Raw genomic sequence first — 15,415 nt, 5'->3', positions numbered from 1 at the left:
TTCAGGGTTGACTGTATTTTTTGTATTGATGCTTGCTTTACTCAAAAGCACTCCAACAACCCATGACATGGTGGCATGCAAGATCTGCCTAATCCAATGCCAACCGTTTTTGTCCCTGAAGGTGATGTGAAGGTGATGGAGGATCATGTCAATGGCTGCCGTGGTAGAGTAGGGATGCCCACACAGCCAAGGCAGCTGGCCGAAGAGGTTCATGATGTGTATGAGGATGGGATGAAGTTACCGGTGTCCATGTTGGATGGGTGCAGCGAGTCCTTTGTCGCAGCAGATGAAAAGCGCGAAAAGGCAAGTACACACTTTTTTGCAGACACTGGACTAATGGCTTTGCTTTGTCAACATGATCAAGTGCTGTAGCTTGTCAATATGACCTCTGCCGGCGAGAAACAGCATTACTCCCTTGCATTGGTGAAGCAGCTCTTCAACCATCTACCACCTGATATGATGGTGGGGCTGCTATATGACATAGGATGTCAGCTTGAACATAGTTGTCGGAAGTGGAGCCTCCTTGATGACTCCATTCTGTCACGTATCATCTTTGGAGTCTCCATGTTTCATGTGTATGGTCACCAGTGGCCTTGTCAAATTCTCTACCACCCTCAAAAGTGCGCTGGGTTTGGGCTATCTGATGGAGAGGGTTGTGAGCATCTGTGGAGTGCATTGAAGCATCTCATTCCAGTGCTTCGAGTTTCTGGTGTATGTCACACTCTACTGTATCTATCATACTGGTGCTGACTGTCTTCCCTTCAGTATCACCAGCGGTTGTTTGTACTGGATGTACAAGTGCGCTACTTGGACCTCAAGTCCCTCAACACATTGGGGCAATGGCTGGCTCGGAAGTGGATGCTCTGCCAGAAGAGGAAAAAGGTAGCTTTGGAAGGACTGAGGGAGCTTGGGACTGATGAGGACATCCTTTGAGAAGAGTGGACAGCCCAGGTGGCTCACCAGACTAAGCTGATAGCTCGTAAGTAATTGTCTGAATTTTCTTTGACTGGCTGTCGTGTTTATTTTTTTTTGTGGACAGGCGGATCTAAATATAAGGCTGCAGAGGCTATTGCGGGCGTCCTTGCATTGGAGAAGACTCTTGAAAGCCACCAGAGCATTGTACATGAACTCAAACATCAGCTCATTAGTAACAACTCAATGACATCACCACCTTCAATCTCCAACTCAACGATGCGCGTGCCTGATGTGCCAAGGTTGCTGAGACTCATGTGAGGAGACGTGCTGGGTTAGGTATTTCAGAGAATGCAGATCTGCAGAAGCTGAAGAAGAATGTCTATCTTCAAGTTCGCATGAATGCCCACGCTCTCAAAATACGACTTCAAGATCGACTTCAACAACGAAAATTTGAGCTAGAAAAATTGGAACGGTTGTATCGAAATACAGTCAATGGTACATTTAATTATCCTTCCTTGATCCTAATGATTCACATTGTTATAGAATTGAATCTACACAGTCACACAGAGACCTCCATCAAATGGTGAGAGCCCACAATTCTTAAGATAGTCTCGACATACAACACCTTGTGCGACCAATTGCATGCACTGATACATCAATGCAAGGCCCCTACTGGTGCTATTCTACCCCAACATATCTCATGCAATAGTATCTTTCAGCTAGATGTTGATGATGATGTCTGGCAAGACATAGGACTGGAGGATGAGACTGCAGACCCACCTTGATGGCTTTCTGATGAAAATGTTCGCCAGGGTATCTGTCTTGTACTTGACCTTGACTGCTGTTTGGAAGAGGAGGGTAGGTTACGACGCGAACATTGTATCATGCAGGAGTACATGATCATGGAGTGGACAGCACTTCAGAGGGCTCGAGAAGTTGCCAGTGAGTTGCTTACTCAATCTTTATTGTACATGTGTTCTAATGTATCTATACCCATAGATGTTGATGTGGCATGGCACCTTGAGAGACGTGCTACAGAGCTATCTCTTATATCTGTGGAGTGGCAATCAAGAGTGCGTCCCATACCCTGTGCATGGGGAATGCCTGATAGCTGGGGACCATCTGCTATGGACATGGCCCGAGCTGCACACTCACTTTATCATGTGAAAACTGTGCATGCCACGAACAGTGACTTGTTAGAGTTGTCAGAGGATGAAGGTGAAGATAGTGACTGAGATGAAGGAGATAATGAGTTGATGGCAGCAATGGAAGAAGCAAATGAATGTTGGATTGTTGATTTGGATTCGGAAGGAGACCCAGAGGACTGGGATGAAACACATGTACTATCTTCTCCAACCCTCTATTAATTTACTATGCAATATTGATGAAGACAGACTGAATCCCAAGGACTTCCCATGATAAGGACATATGTGAGCTGAGATTTCCCACCATGAGAATACAGCAAGTGTGGGAATTCCTGGACTAAGAATATATCAGAGTTAGGAATTCCCAATATGAGAATATAGGCTGTCTGGGAATTCCCAGCACAACAATATGTGTGTTGGGAATTCCCACCTTGAGAATATATAGGGGCTGGGAAATCCCCCTTGAGAAAATATATGAATTGGGAATTCCCACCATGATATTAAATGTGGGCTGTGAATTCCCGCTTAAGCAAATATGTGACTTGGGAATTCCCGCATGAGGATATATGTGAGCTGGGAATTCCCACATGAGGATATATAGGAGGTGGGAATTCCCACTTCAACAATATATGTGAGTTGGGAATTCCCACATCAAGAATCTATGTTAGTTGGGAATTCCCACCTTGAGCATATATGTGGGCTGGGAATTCCCACCATGACATTATAATGGTTCCCAGAAGATGCCTTTAGAGCTAGTTTGAAAACCTGATGCTGGCCAACATTTGCTTGTTGAAGTGTATGCAAGGTTCATCAGCATCGTTCCAAAATGTTGGAGCTTGAACCTTGCCTCCTTCCTAATTATTAATGGATGACTGTCCTCATCTAACTCTAGAGTGGTGCAAGAGGCTTTTTAGTAGTTGGTCCTGGACCTGCAGTTGAGGATTCATCACGAGTGCAGCTAGGCATTGATGATCCATGATGAGGAATATATCATACCCTCTGATCACTGATTGAGGATATCAATAAGCGGAGGCCAAATTCAAACTCCAATTAATCCAGATGATTCAGCCAAAACACAATTTCTCAAATGTTGGCCAGCATCGGGTTTTGTTAGGTACCGTGCCGGCTCAAGAGGCAGAGGGGTCAGGGCTTGGCTTCAGCTCTTCCACTGCACCCTTAGCTGAGTATGTGCCCCAAATTTGGAGCGGGTCTGACGTTGTCTGACAGTAGGATGAGTGGACCACTTGGGTCCGCTTTGAGGGTCGGGGAGTAAGAGCTGCTAGTGGCAGACCAACTAGGAGCGGAGCAGAGAAGGCGGGGACCGATGCGGAGGGTGGATAGGAACCAGGGAGATATTTTGATAGGAGCGGAGATGGCGGAGGATAATGCAGAGGATAGGGAAGAGGGGTGATAGGAGGATATTGATAGGGGCGGGGTAATAAGGGAAAGACTTAGAGCACGGCTCTAAGTCAGAGCGGAGGGTCGGAGGGTCGGAGGGTCGGAGGGTCGGAGGTGACAACAAGTTGAGACTTGTGTCCAGAGGAGGCAAGGTCCTACTGAGAATTCTCACAAGATGTAACTGCGAGAAGACAAGTAATATTAAGACTAAGGAAAAATATCTAAGTACATGATATGTTATATACTACTATGTATGAGGCAGTGATCAGGATAACTATGCAGTAAGGCTATGTACCAAGGATATAGTTTGTAAGTATTTTACATAGGCGAAGACATAAGTCGGGGCAGATATCAATATGTATGTGTCGGATCAGCGATCGAGCGGTAATAGGAATTACCGGTCATCCAGAAGTAAGGGTCTATGTACCAATATGGAAGGCATATATCTAAAAGGGGAAAGAGCTCCAGTTGAATGGAGAGGTTATGGAAGGGGACCAGTTGAGTGGTTGAGCGGAAGCGTAGGGCGGAATGCAGATTTGTGATAGGACGGAGCGGAGGATGAATGGGGCGGAGTGGTTGGAAAGCAGAGCAGATATTAGTATTGGAGCGGTTGGATCAGGTATATGACAACTTCCCTCTGTGCTTGATGAACGCAAACAATGAAGGCACGAACATTCTGCAATATTGAGATATCTGGCTTGTACAAAGAAAGGAATTGAAAATGTTTGTTTGGCCTTATTGAATCCTGAGGCTGCTGACAGGCACACAAAATGACCTCACCAAGTAATTAAGGTCAAGCCAGCGGCCCCATCCAGTGTGTCTCACAGATCAAGGGGCCCTGATGATGTGATACATCAGTAAAATGACCAGTTGCTTTTCCCGCTTATGTTACTTAATTTTTAGTGAAGGTAGCTAAAAACATTGCTTTTTCAACTTAGTACACTTTTGAAAAAGTAAATTCAGTGCATCTCAAACTCGCAAGTTAGATAATTAAAAAAAGTGAATTCAGCACAATAGGTAGTACTACTAAGAGTCATATATACTGTTGTATACTAGCAAGAGTCGCCTATATTATCCAAAAAAAGAAACTGCCAGTAGACACCGATTATCAAGTAAGTCTCTTGAACTCGAAACTAGAACACTATCGACTCACATATACATCTTAACACCATCAAGACTTTGCAGATGGGCCCTCAAAATCCTGTAAGTAACTTACATGCTGTGTAGATCATTGATTGCTGATGTGATCAACAGCAATTAGTCCAATATGTACCACGTCAGCCAACAATGGCACCACAGACCTACCAGGGACGAGGGCGAAGGCAGCCAATCATCGTGGATCAGCCAGAAGTGCCAGTGGCAGCAGATGCAGTGGTTGGGGAGGATGTGGTGGTGTTAAGACCGTGCTCAGGGGTAAAGCGGAGTCTGAGGGGCTTGGCTTCAGCTTGTATGCTGCGCCCCTTACCCGAGTACATGCCCCTAATTTCGGAATGTAGTCCGACATGAATTCTATGAGTTCCGACAGGACGTCGGAATGGGGGTCCTCTGAAGGAGGACCGACGGACTACTAGGTGAGCACGGGAAAGTCGGGTGGGGGTTGTTCTGCCTGACAGGAGGGAGGTGGGAGACTACTGCGGCCAGAACCAACAGTAGAAGCGGAGCGGAAGGAACTGCTTGGACAAAGTCCAAAGCAGAGTGGAATAGAGGGGATGGATGCGAGAGTGCGGGGTTTAGTTCCGACACACGGGAAAGTCAGACGAGCAGAGGAACAGGGGAATGGGGGAACGAGGGAATGGGGGAACAGGGGAATGGAGGAGCGGAGGGTCGGGGAACGGGGGAACAGAGGATTGGAGGATCGGAAGATCGGAGGGTGGCTGACCTAGGGAGTCTATCCCCTAGGCCAGCTAACAGTGTGTATGCGACGGATCAATAATCGCTAGGGTATAGGAATTACTGGTGATCCGAAAAGCGGAACTATGATACTAAATGGGGATAGGACCAGTTGAGTGGTTACTAGTCTAGGAGTGGACCAGTGAGGCGGTCGGATGGACTAACAGTTGGGTGGGGGAATACGAGTGGAACTGAAGGACCCCCGTGGGTCGGAAAAGCAGAGGGAGTAGGAGTAGGATTGGGCGGACCGATAGGGCGGAGGAGCGGAACCCCAGATAGGGTCGGATGGAAGGGGTATGGGGTCGGGGGACATAGGGGTAGTGTCAGAAAAGCGGAACGGGGTCGGGCAGAGGTAGCAGGGCTAATCCTGCTAAGATGCACTTCGTGCATTGTCGGGGAAGGAGGAATGGAGCGGACGGGGAAACAGGGGGTCGGACCAGGGGTGGGGATGTTCACAGGTGGTATTGGAGGTGCTCGGATCCAGTATATGACAGGTGGTTGGGGAGGGTGTAGCTGGAGGGATGAGGGCAGTTGGGGAGGGTGTAGCTGGAGGGATGAGGACGGTTGGGGAGGGTGTAGCTGGAGGAGTGAGGGTGGAATTCTGGAGGAGGTTGAGGGGGTTGTTGAGTTGTTGGAACCGAGCATCACTCACAGTCCAAGTAACCACACAGAATCTGAAGGTGGGGGCCACAGCACCCTTGGGCATCCTAGAAAATACAGAGAAAATGGCAGGACCACAAATATAATGCCTTGGGAGCCGTGCCAAAAACGAATAAGTTCGATGTACTATGTAACAAAGTCCAATTAGTGTGTGCAAGTTGATACTTTTTGGGGGCTTACAAGTTTTTCAACTTTCAAACCCATTCCTTCTCGCCCCAGCAAAAGTATTATCCTTCATGACTCATAACCTCATCTCTTCAGCAATGTCTACCACAGTGAGTCCCCATTGCACCCATCCATCTACCACAATCACTCGGCCTGGTCAGATAGTGCTCGACGCACAGATCAAGAGGCACAACAAGGCACAAAAGAAGGTCAATGACCTTGCCCTCAAGGAAGCAAAGGATGATTTTCTCACAAGGCACTGCTTCCATGGCAGCAACTTCTGATACCCAGGTCCCAATTTGAAAGCCTGTGACTGAAACTCCACATGCCCTTGTTGGCAGCTTTGCAGATGACATCGACAACAATACCTTGGAGCGTGATGCCACTATTGCACAAGGCAAGGGGAAATCAAAGGTAATCAGCCATTATTTGATCTTTTTTTTTAAAAAAAAATCCAATTTCTGTCTATTTGGGGTGTAGTACCCTATGTAAGACATTACTAACTAGGGAAAAGGGGGACACCTGTGTCCCCCACCGTGTCTCCGACTTCACAAATGCCCTGGTGGAGTATTTGATCATTAGTGCCAGTATTCACTAATTATTTGTTTTACAGGTAGCCTTGATATTTGAAGATAACTCAGACTTCAACAAGCCAAAGAATCATCTGTAGAGTATGAGTCGGATGACAACTTTGTGACTTTGGTCACAGAACAGGAACAGTATTTGCAGCCCACACCTCAGCCCAAACCTGTGGTCATGAAGCAGAAGATTCTTCGCACAACGTCTTCCATAAGTACTGAACTTTTAATAATGCTCATTCTGACTGTCATATACCTGATCCGACCGCTCCAATACTAATATCCGCTCCGCTTTCCGACCCCTCCGCCCCATTCATCCTCCACTCCGTCCTATCACAAGTCCGCATTCCGCCCTACGCTTCCGCTCGACCGCTCAAACCGGTCCCCTTCCATAAACCTCTCCATTCAACTGGACCTCTTTCCCCTTTTAGATATATGCCTTTCCTTTTCGGTACTTAGACCATTACTTCTGGATCACTGGTAATTCCTATTACTGCTCAATCACTGATCCAACGCGTACATATTGATATCCACCCTGACTTATGTCTTTCCTATGTAAAGTACTTACAAATGATATCCTTGGTACATAGCTTTACTACATAGTTATCCTGGTCACTGCCTCATACATAGAAGTATATAACATATCATGTACTTAGATATTTTTCCTTAGTCTTAATATTACTTGTCTTCTCGCAGGTACATCTTGTGAGAATTCTCAGTAGGACCTTGCCTCCTCTGGACACAAGTCTCAACTTGTTGTCACCTCCGATCCTCCGACCCTCCGACCCTCCGCTCCGACTTAGAGCCATGCTCTAAGTCTTTCCCATATACTCCGCCCCTATCCAAATATTCTCCCTCGTCCCTCTGCATCATCCTCCGCCTTCTCCACCCCGACAAACATTCTCCCTGCTCCTATCCACCCTCTGCATCATCCCCCATCTTCTCCACTCCGCTCCTAGTCGGCCCACCACTAGCAGCTCTTACTCCCCGACCCTCAAAGCAGACCAAAGCGGTCCATTCATCCTATCGTCGGACAACGTCGGACCCGCTCCAAATTCAGGGCACGTACTCGGCTAAGGGCGCAGCGCAAGAGCTGAAGCCAAGCCCTGACCCCTCTGCCTCTTGAGCCAGCATGGTACCTAACACTGACACTTGTATAGATATTGGTATCTGTGGCAACTCCTGTCGCTGACAGCAAGCCATGTGCTCAAAAAAAGCTCAAGGTCGATTTATCTGTCCCACCTGCCCATGACACTCCTGCTATCAAACACCAGCCGAACATGGATACCACACCAGAACAGATGAAGCCTCATAGTGCATATTGTAAAATTGATCTGCCTGCTACAATGCAGGTCAATCAACACTGGACAAAGAAATATCTACCTACCATTATGCTGTGGGCCAGGAGCTATGAAGACATCTGGACCATCCCAGAGCTCACTTGATGATGAGGAGTCCAAGGACAATGAAGATGCTATGCTTTGTAAGTTTTTGTTATTTAGGTTTCATCCTACTAGTACTGGCATCCATGACTACTACAGGATTTGTTTTCATTGTATCTACATGAATATCCGAGTCGCTGTTGCTCTTTTATCCCCGCAAGTCCCCTTTTTGGGAGTCTCCTTAATTAGCTTTTCATGTGTAATACTACCCCTTTTCATGACATGCTTTTTCCGCTTTTTCTGGTTTTTTTAAGTGAATTAAGTGTACAAAAAGCGAAAATTCAGAGATTGAGTGGGCTTAATAAAGTGACTCGCACTTCTTCACTCAAATGACTTAATGCTCCTTTTCACGTAATTAAGTGACAAATTAAGTGAGAAAAGCAACCGGTCGTTTTACTGATGCTATGCAAGGTCATCAAACCCTAAGAAGACACTGAAGAAAGAGAAGGCCTCCCTCGATGCCTGACTGAGATACAGCGTGCACCAGTCTTAAAGATTTAAGTACTATCAGGGTACAGATGAAAATGACGCAACAGATATCCATCCTACATGCCTATATGATACAACTACAAAATCTCTAGTCGCCTAACGTCCATCATGTCGTCAATAGAAGCCATGTCTCTGACTTGTGCAATGATATCGTAATCCGATGCGATTCTCTTATATTCTCCGCGACGCTGCTCTGCCAGCAACAATGCGCCGAAAGGCTGTCTAAGGTGAACCATCAATCGAAACTCTCGTGAGTGGGACTCCGAATCAAGTCCAAACGGCTCAGGCAGCTCGAGGAGACAACGATCCCACGGGCGGACGAGCACGAATGTCTGCCGAATGGGCCTTGCCCGCGAGAACTCAATGAGCTCATTTTCCGTGGTGACCACCAGGTCACGAAGTCCGTCTGCCTCGACTTCGTATGTGAAGCATGCCCCCTGGGCTTGACCAGGTGTCCGTCTGACCTCAGTCACACGGAATACCATGCAAGGCAGCTGGAGTCTGCGGCTCGCAAAACGAGGAGGGTTCATGTTCTTAAACAGGGAATAAAGATTTGAAGCCGACTCCACGGCCATGGCATTTCGCAGTGACGAGACCAATCTCCGAATGTTATCTTCGGACAGAGATGGAGGTGCGTATGGCGGAGCTTGGTATGAGAAAATGTCCGCTGGTAGACAGCTGTTGAACTCGGAGGATTTTCCGACCCAGTTCAGAGCAGTAATATCGCCCGACTGAGCCACAATCTCCTGCAAGAGCCGCCCGAGCGCCTTTTGCTTCTTCTCGCCATAAAAGATAGGTAACTGGACGCCGAAGATGCCGAACAACGAGTATGCAATGTCTTCCTGCCGCGTAGTGACACGCTTCGATGCCCATTGCAGTTTCTCTCGGGCACCTGTCATGCCCGGCTGGAAGTCCACAAGGGCCCCTGCATCAATGCCTGTCGCGCTCCCCAACTCCCGCATGATCAATAGAGAATCCTTGTGGTTAGGGGAGCGGACATCAAGATATAGGGTCCAATCCTGTTGATAGAAGCGAATGACTTTAGGAGCAAGGAATTCCGGGACAGTCCATCCTCGGGTATTCCAAGCGCTCTTCGCCAGTGCGCCGGACTTGGATGAAGGCGGGACATCGGACAGATAGACGATGGTGAGTGCCGAGTCGCGATACCAGGTAAACATGGAATTGAGTGATTCATCGACCTCCCCCTTGTCAGTTTGGTCGATGCAACATGAATCAATCCATGCCCAGTGATACCCCTCATCACGGGCCACTTTGCAGAACGACTGCAACTTCACGATGCCGCTAGCTGCCTCCAACTTGTATACATCCCGGTCCTTGATGTGGTGCAGCTGCGGCTCATTACCTTCCCACCTATGGGATAGCATGACACAACGGAAGTACACCTCTACCGCTTCCTTGATCAGCTCCGCCCGGAGGTCTGGAAGAAGGTCCGGAAGGTTGGTGATTAACAGCAGAAGCTGCTGGTACTCCGTATTTGCTTTGAAAGTGCTGATCTGTGACTGTCGATCACACAAAAGACCGGTGGTGGTGTGGAGTAGACGAAGCGGGGCATTTTCGAGTTGAGTGTCAATGACCACACGAATAGCCCGTTCTGTGTCAGCATCGACGCACTGCTGGGGCAGCTGTTCGTAACGTAGAGCATCCTTAATGCAAGGTAAGAAGACGAAGGGACATGACATGAACACGGTCTTACCTTGTGGGACAACTGTTCCTTTGGAGTGTCCTCCTGCAAAGCGTCCTTGCGCGACAAGAGATTATGAAGAGACGAGAAAGCAACATTGTTTGTCATCTGTGCATCGAGAGGTTTCTCTGGCAGAGCATCTGGGATGTCCCATTCTGAGATGCTCAGACTCTTATCAGAACCTCCGCTGAGGATTCGCTTGCCATCCGTGGAGAAGGTGATATAATGTACCGAGGAAATGTGGTTGAAAATGGCAATGGTTTGATGATCTGAGAGCCGCCAGATGCGGACTTGCTTATCATCAGATGCAGAGGCGACGAGAGTCCCAGCAGGATTTAGGACGATGGCGTTGATCCCGCCAGTATTATGACCCTCCCAAGAATCACCGACCTGCTGCCAGGTTGATGTATCCCACACCCGAATGGTGGGATGTAAACCACTACCACCTGAGAGAAGGTGTGTGCCATCGGGCGTCCACACGAGTGACTTGTTGCTCATTAATATCCATGGTGTACCCGGAAGAAAACCGACGAGGCTGGGACCTGTGATCTTTGTGATTGGTGTAGAATAACTGATGCTGTGACCCGTGAACTTTGTGATGCATGTCCTCGTGCCTGGACTCCATATTTGAATATCGTCGATTGTTGCAATGGCAAGAAGTTGGCCAGATGGTGAATACCGAACGCAGTTGACCCTAGGATTTCCCAAACTCAATAAAACTCCTAATTTTCCTAGCTGCTGCCAACTTTTCGTGCTCCACAGCCTCGTCGTCCACTCGTCTAAACCAATGGCCAACTCAGTGCCATCTGGAGAAAAATCTAGCGAGTTGATCGCGTAAGGGATGGCCCAAGGGCCCCAGTAGATTTGGATGGGTTGGGTGAGAGGATCGCAAGTGTCTCCGTCCCAGGCAATGAACCTCCCTGACGTATCACCGGTTGCTATTAATCGCCCGTCTCGCGACACCGCCAATGCCCGCACGCTCTCGCGATGCCCCACGATATTCCTTTTCAACAAAACACCTCTCTCTAAGTCCCACAGACGAACAGTCCCATCCGCTGAGCCTGTCACCATACGACGACCATCGGGAAGGACTACGAATGCATTTACGGTATCTTCGTGATCTTTAAACACTCGAACGGGTGTGGAACGTGTAACGATGAGCTGCGCTGCTTCTTTTGGCATGGTGATGGACTTTTGGTATGTTGAACGCGTTCGAGGTGGACTTGCTTGTGTAAGGACTGTGGGTGTCTTGATCTAAGCTGCAGAGGCGCTTGTACTGAGTGCCTTAGTGCTATTGCACAGCTTAACCTACTTCGTGTCTCATAATCATTAGACGCCCAATACATGAACTTGAAGCTGTTTTCCCTCAATCCTCCTTTTTGCAAAGGCTGGAACGAGGTTCTTGTTTGTGTCTCGCTCAATGTTATTCACCTTCAACTGCACATGGGTCCAACCCGCCTCGCCAGATGTAACGATCCGCGCCAACATGAAAATAACATAATATGCCGTCGTTTCTTCCTTCACTTGCGGATTTCAGTGCCTATTCGATACGTCAGTACCTCGATTGTTATCGATCTTGTGGGCTTGCATGAATTATGTCCTCTCACGTCCAAGTGCTACTCCGGTACATCACCATGCAACTCGTCTTCATGACCTGGCGTACGCCCCCGCTGTCCACCTTTTTCACAGAGGTTGTGTGCATTTAGCTCGCTATGCGATCATGTTCATTTCGGTCTGCATACGCATCGGATGTGGATAGCCTATATGTCTCCCTCCCCTCATTCTCAGATATAGCTAGTTCGAATGAAAGCTGGTTGCCTTTCTTTTTGTGGGTGGCTTGTCGAAGGATGGTTAACGATATTTATTTGACGAGAATAGCTTCGTGTAATGTATAGACCGAGGCTTGATATTGGCCCTCTCGATTGAACATGCGTTCTACTCGTGAACAGTGGGCTAAGCGTGAGGGTTGGCAGTTGCCGCCTTGATCTCAGCGTTCTCGTCCATCTTGTATGGCATGACTCAGAATTTTCATACTCAGCGATGAGATTCGCGTTGGATAGGGTACTGCCCTCGAGCTGTAGTAATTTGGGAACGGAAACAATGAAAGCACAAGCTAGTAATATAACAACATTCGAGAAGCGAGAGAGGTATCGAGATTCGAGTACCTGATTTGGATACAGAAAGCCATTTACAAATATTTGGTATTAACGTTTGTTTGGTCTTATTGAATCCTAAGGCTGCTGACATATCACGCAAAAAAAGACCTCACCGAGTAATCACGGCGGCCCCGTTGTGTCCAGTGAGGGGGCCCGATGATGATGTAATATTTGAGGTCACCAAACACTAATCGTTACCTTTCGTGTTCAATTTGAATTCAGAAAAACCTGAATCGAGACGAAACCAAGTATGCTCCTCTTCGGATTTCGATCTAGCAGACAGGCGGCCTTATCAGAATATCCGGTCTAGCCAAGCCAGCCGATTGATCAATCCGACACGGAAAGTATGACTCTTCTGCTATGAGACACAGGAGGCCCACAGGGGTTCTGGAGAAATATAAAATGTCTGTCAGGAGGGAAAACCCTCCTCTCGTCAGAACCCCCATCGCTGCAAACTCGAATCGAACACACACATATTTATTATCATGTCCCTTGTTCACTTCCACTACGACCCTTTCACCGAGTTTGAGCGCCTCTTCGACGATGCGTTCAGCGCTCGCTTCCGCCCCTCTGATGTTGCTGGCGGCCGGGCCTTGGAAAGTGGCTCTCGCCTCGGGACATTCCGCCCGAAGTAAGTGCATGAATAGGGGCATCAATGCACCGCTAACGTTGAGTAGGATGGATTTAGTGGAGGGCAAAGAGAAGAATGAAGTCACGGCTATGTTTGAATTGCCTGGTTTGGGTCCAGACCGTGTCAACATTGACGTGCAGCAGAACCGCCTCACCGTCTCAGGGGAGATGTCGACCGCTGAGGAACGCAAAGAGGGGGACTACGCCGTGCGTGAGCGCTCATATGGAAAGTTCTCTCGTACCTTGCAACTGCCTGTGGGAACTAAGGTGAATCTAGCTTACTACCTTCGTGGATCACACTTCACGTTGCCTGCAGCCTGAAGATGTCAAAGCAGAGATGAACAATGGAGTCTTGAAAGTTACTTTCCCGAAAGTTGGAAAGGAGCAGGCGCCCAAGAGGATTACTGTCGAACCCACCACAAAACAAGTTCCTTAAAGTGTTGATACTGAGATCTTCCCTGACAGCTTGTACAATAGTAATCAATGAATCGTTTGGGCCGTCGAACCTCAATAATGGCTGAGCGTGGTTTATAAGAATGATAACATGGTACCTAGACAACGTCTAAGATGTGACAGAGTGTAGTTGTTGATACTCGCTCCTCATGAAGGCCCACCACTGCGGTCCATACATGTAATACATCACACCAAACGCTGCACCACCAAGATGAGCATAGTGATCAAACATCCTGAAAGGCAGCACCAGAATCAGCAATGCTCTCTTGCACATATGTGTACCCACCTCCAGCCGCGTACGATGCCGATCATGTCGAGCATGACCATACCACCAACTCCCGCCTGGATCGGTATCGAAATGAAAGGAGGGAAAATCAGGCTGACTTGGGCGTCCGGAAAGGCCAACGCGCTAACTGTCACAGCTGCGTAAATGGCGCCGGATGCGCCTAACGATGGTAAAATCTCCCGCGGAACGGTGGAAGTTGTGGCCTTTGCAGCTGTGCTAGATATTGCGGCAGCTGCTGGGGAGTTCTTTATGACTGCAGAAGCGGTGTACTGAGTGACGAGGCGAGGGAAGAGAACTTTGCAAGCAGCAACGTGGCTAACCAAACCAGAGAACAGGCCAGCTTTGAAATATGAGTGAATCAATCGGCGGAGGCTGACACAAGGGTCCTACCAGAGATAAAGAAGGCAAGGAAATGCCACTTGGCAGTGGCTTCCTGCTGTTGTTCACCATGTTTTAGTTGCTCCAGGGTAAAATAATGCGTTGCGGCCGAGCCTTATAGACAGAAGAAGTCAGAAATGTCCGCTAAAATGTGATTTAGCGCACCGAAGCTAGCTAGGGCCATTGAGTTTGCCAACAAGTGGATGAAGGATTTATGACTAAACATGCTCGTTAGCAGAGTGTACGAGCGTCCCGACAACGGGTGGTGAGTGAAAGATCGGGTCATGAACGGCGCAAGTCGTGGAATTTTCCACACAAGATATATAGCCGTGTTCACGCCGCAGATCAACCAGCATAATCTTCTGCCCTCGGGGGCATCAAGATATGACTGCGCGGCTTGAACGTAAACAGACAGAACGAGGTTGCGCAATGCAAGAGGCCACTCCGCCAGCGTATCCTTGAGTTGGTTCACTTGCGTTTGCAGGTACTAAAGAGGATGAAATGTATCACGAAGAACTTCGGAAAAGAATGAACAACGCACCTTGCCAAGCTCTAGGTACTGAGCCTTTCTCATCTCTTCTGTACTTGGGGGTCGGAGAGTCCATCTGTGAGAGACAGACACGAGTCGTTTTGACCAGTATTCCGTGTCGATCTCGGTTTGACTGGCCGCTATCGAACACGCGAGTAAAGATCCACCAATGAAAAACTAAGAAGCCACGAGCCAGCTAAAGCATGAACGCATGGAACGCGAATGAAGTTTGCTAACCAGAACTTGATTCCGTACTGTTGGCCGGGGAAACCGAGAGCTGAAAGACTCTACTTCAGTTGAGCGGACAACCTGGTCACGAAAAGTCGGCAACGGTGTGTTTTGGAATGACTTCTCCGATGTAATTCGCCATATCCTCGGAAAGTTACGTGGTAAAGAGTGAACAAAAGAGCGACTCGGAGGATGAATGGATGACCGCAAGCAGCAGGACTTGTGCAGGATGGTGGTGGTACGAAACATGATACTTCCGTGCCCGTGCGCCTTGGGTTTGCCGATAGATGATGCATTCGCCGAATCGGGCGAGGCGTTGCACATATGATCATATGTTGAGTTTTCTTTGAACACTAGTACTTGCTCCAGCT

General features: G+C 48.2%; 4 protein-coding genes across 4 annotated transcripts; 2 read left to right on the top strand and 2 right to left on the bottom strand.

Moving 5' to 3' along the window:
* Positions 1-381: 381 nt before the first annotated feature.
* EDB91DRAFT_1087876 (uncharacterized protein) lies at positions 382-2,150 on the top strand (the record flags this gene model as incomplete). Its single annotated transcript, XM_041316308.1, has 9 exons — positions 382-655; positions 766-882; positions 1,040-1,119; positions 1,215-1,410; positions 1,459-1,498; positions 1,581-1,623; positions 1,669-1,773; positions 1,806-1,857; positions 1,915-2,150. 9 exons carry the CDS (start codon positions 382-384, stop codon positions 2,148-2,150), a joined length of 1,143 nt encoding a protein of 380 aa, XP_041169978.1.
* Positions 2,151-8,544: 6,394 nt separating this feature from the next.
* On the bottom strand, positions 8,545-10,632 carry EDB91DRAFT_180671 (heterokaryon incompatibility protein-domain-containing protein). The gene has a single exon (XM_041326342.1). It carries the CDS (start codon positions 10,380-10,382, stop codon positions 8,760-8,762), a length of 1,623 nt encoding a protein of 540 aa, XP_041169977.1. The 5' UTR covers positions 10,383-10,632; the 3' UTR covers positions 8,545-8,759.
* Positions 10,633-13,013: 2,381 nt separating this feature from the next.
* On the top strand, positions 13,014-13,668 carry EDB91DRAFT_1173205 (small heat shock protein). Its single transcript, XM_041320279.1, has 3 exons — positions 13,014-13,171; positions 13,218-13,437; positions 13,487-13,668. Exons 1-3 carry the CDS (start codon positions 13,026-13,028, stop codon positions 13,604-13,606), a joined length of 486 nt encoding a protein of 161 aa, XP_041169976.1. The 5' UTR covers positions 13,014-13,025; the 3' UTR covers positions 13,607-13,668.
* On the bottom strand, positions 13,652-15,387 carry EDB91DRAFT_1173203 (uncharacterized protein). The gene is made up of 6 exons (XM_041320278.1): positions 15,054-15,387; positions 14,829-14,993; positions 14,453-14,774; positions 14,300-14,401; positions 13,910-14,249; positions 13,652-13,856 (listed from the first exon to the last, which is right to left on the bottom strand). Exons 1-6 carry the CDS (start codon positions 15,366-15,368, stop codon positions 13,733-13,735), a joined length of 1,368 nt encoding a protein of 455 aa, XP_041169975.1. The 5' UTR covers positions 15,369-15,387; the 3' UTR covers positions 13,652-13,732.
* Between the last annotated feature and the right edge of the window lie 28 nt (positions 15,388-15,415).

The sequence above is a fragment of the Suillus paluster genome, assembly GCF_016628075.1.
Source record: "Suillus paluster strain FC165 chromosome Unknown EDB91scaffold_152, whole genome shotgun sequence".
NCBI classification, from domain to species: domain Eukaryota; kingdom Fungi; phylum Basidiomycota; class Agaricomycetes; order Boletales; family Suillaceae; genus Suillus; species Suillus paluster.
The sequence above is the reverse complement of the archived record's forward strand: the minus strand, read 5'-3'. Positions and strand labels throughout refer to the sequence as shown.

What these genes read in the sequence shown, in the direction of transcription:
- EDB91DRAFT_180671 (XM_041326342.1), bottom strand. Translation starts at nt 10,382, where the DNA reads ATGTCATGTCCCTTCGTCTTCTTACCTTGCATTAAGGATGCTCTACGT.
- EDB91DRAFT_1173205 (XM_041320279.1), top strand. Translation starts at nt 13,026, where the DNA reads ATGTCCCTTGTTCACTTCCACTACGACCCTTTCACCGAGTTTGAGCGC. An exon ending in CTCGGGACATTCCGCCCGAA is followed by an intron (nt 13,172 to 13,217) that starts GTAAGTGCATGA and finishes AACGTTGAGTAG; the next exon opens with GATGGATTTAGTGGAGGGCA. An exon ending in AACTGCCTGTGGGAACTAAG is followed by an intron (nt 13,438 to 13,486) that starts GTGAATCTAGCT and finishes CGTTGCCTGCAG; the next exon opens with CCTGAAGATGTCAAAGCAGA.
- EDB91DRAFT_1173203 (XM_041320278.1), bottom strand. Translation starts at nt 15,368, where the DNA reads ATGTGCAACGCCTCGCCCGATTCGGCGAATGCATCATCTATCGGCAAA. An exon ending in AATGGCCCTAGCTAGCTTCG is followed by an intron (nt 14,402 to 14,452) that starts GTGCGCTAAATC and finishes TCTGTCTATAAG; the next exon opens with GCTCGGCCGCAACGCATTAT. An exon ending in GGCATCGTACGCGGCTGGAG is followed by an intron (nt 13,857 to 13,909) that starts GTGGGTACACAT and finishes GCTGCCTTTCAG; the next exon opens with GATGTTTGATCACTATGCTC.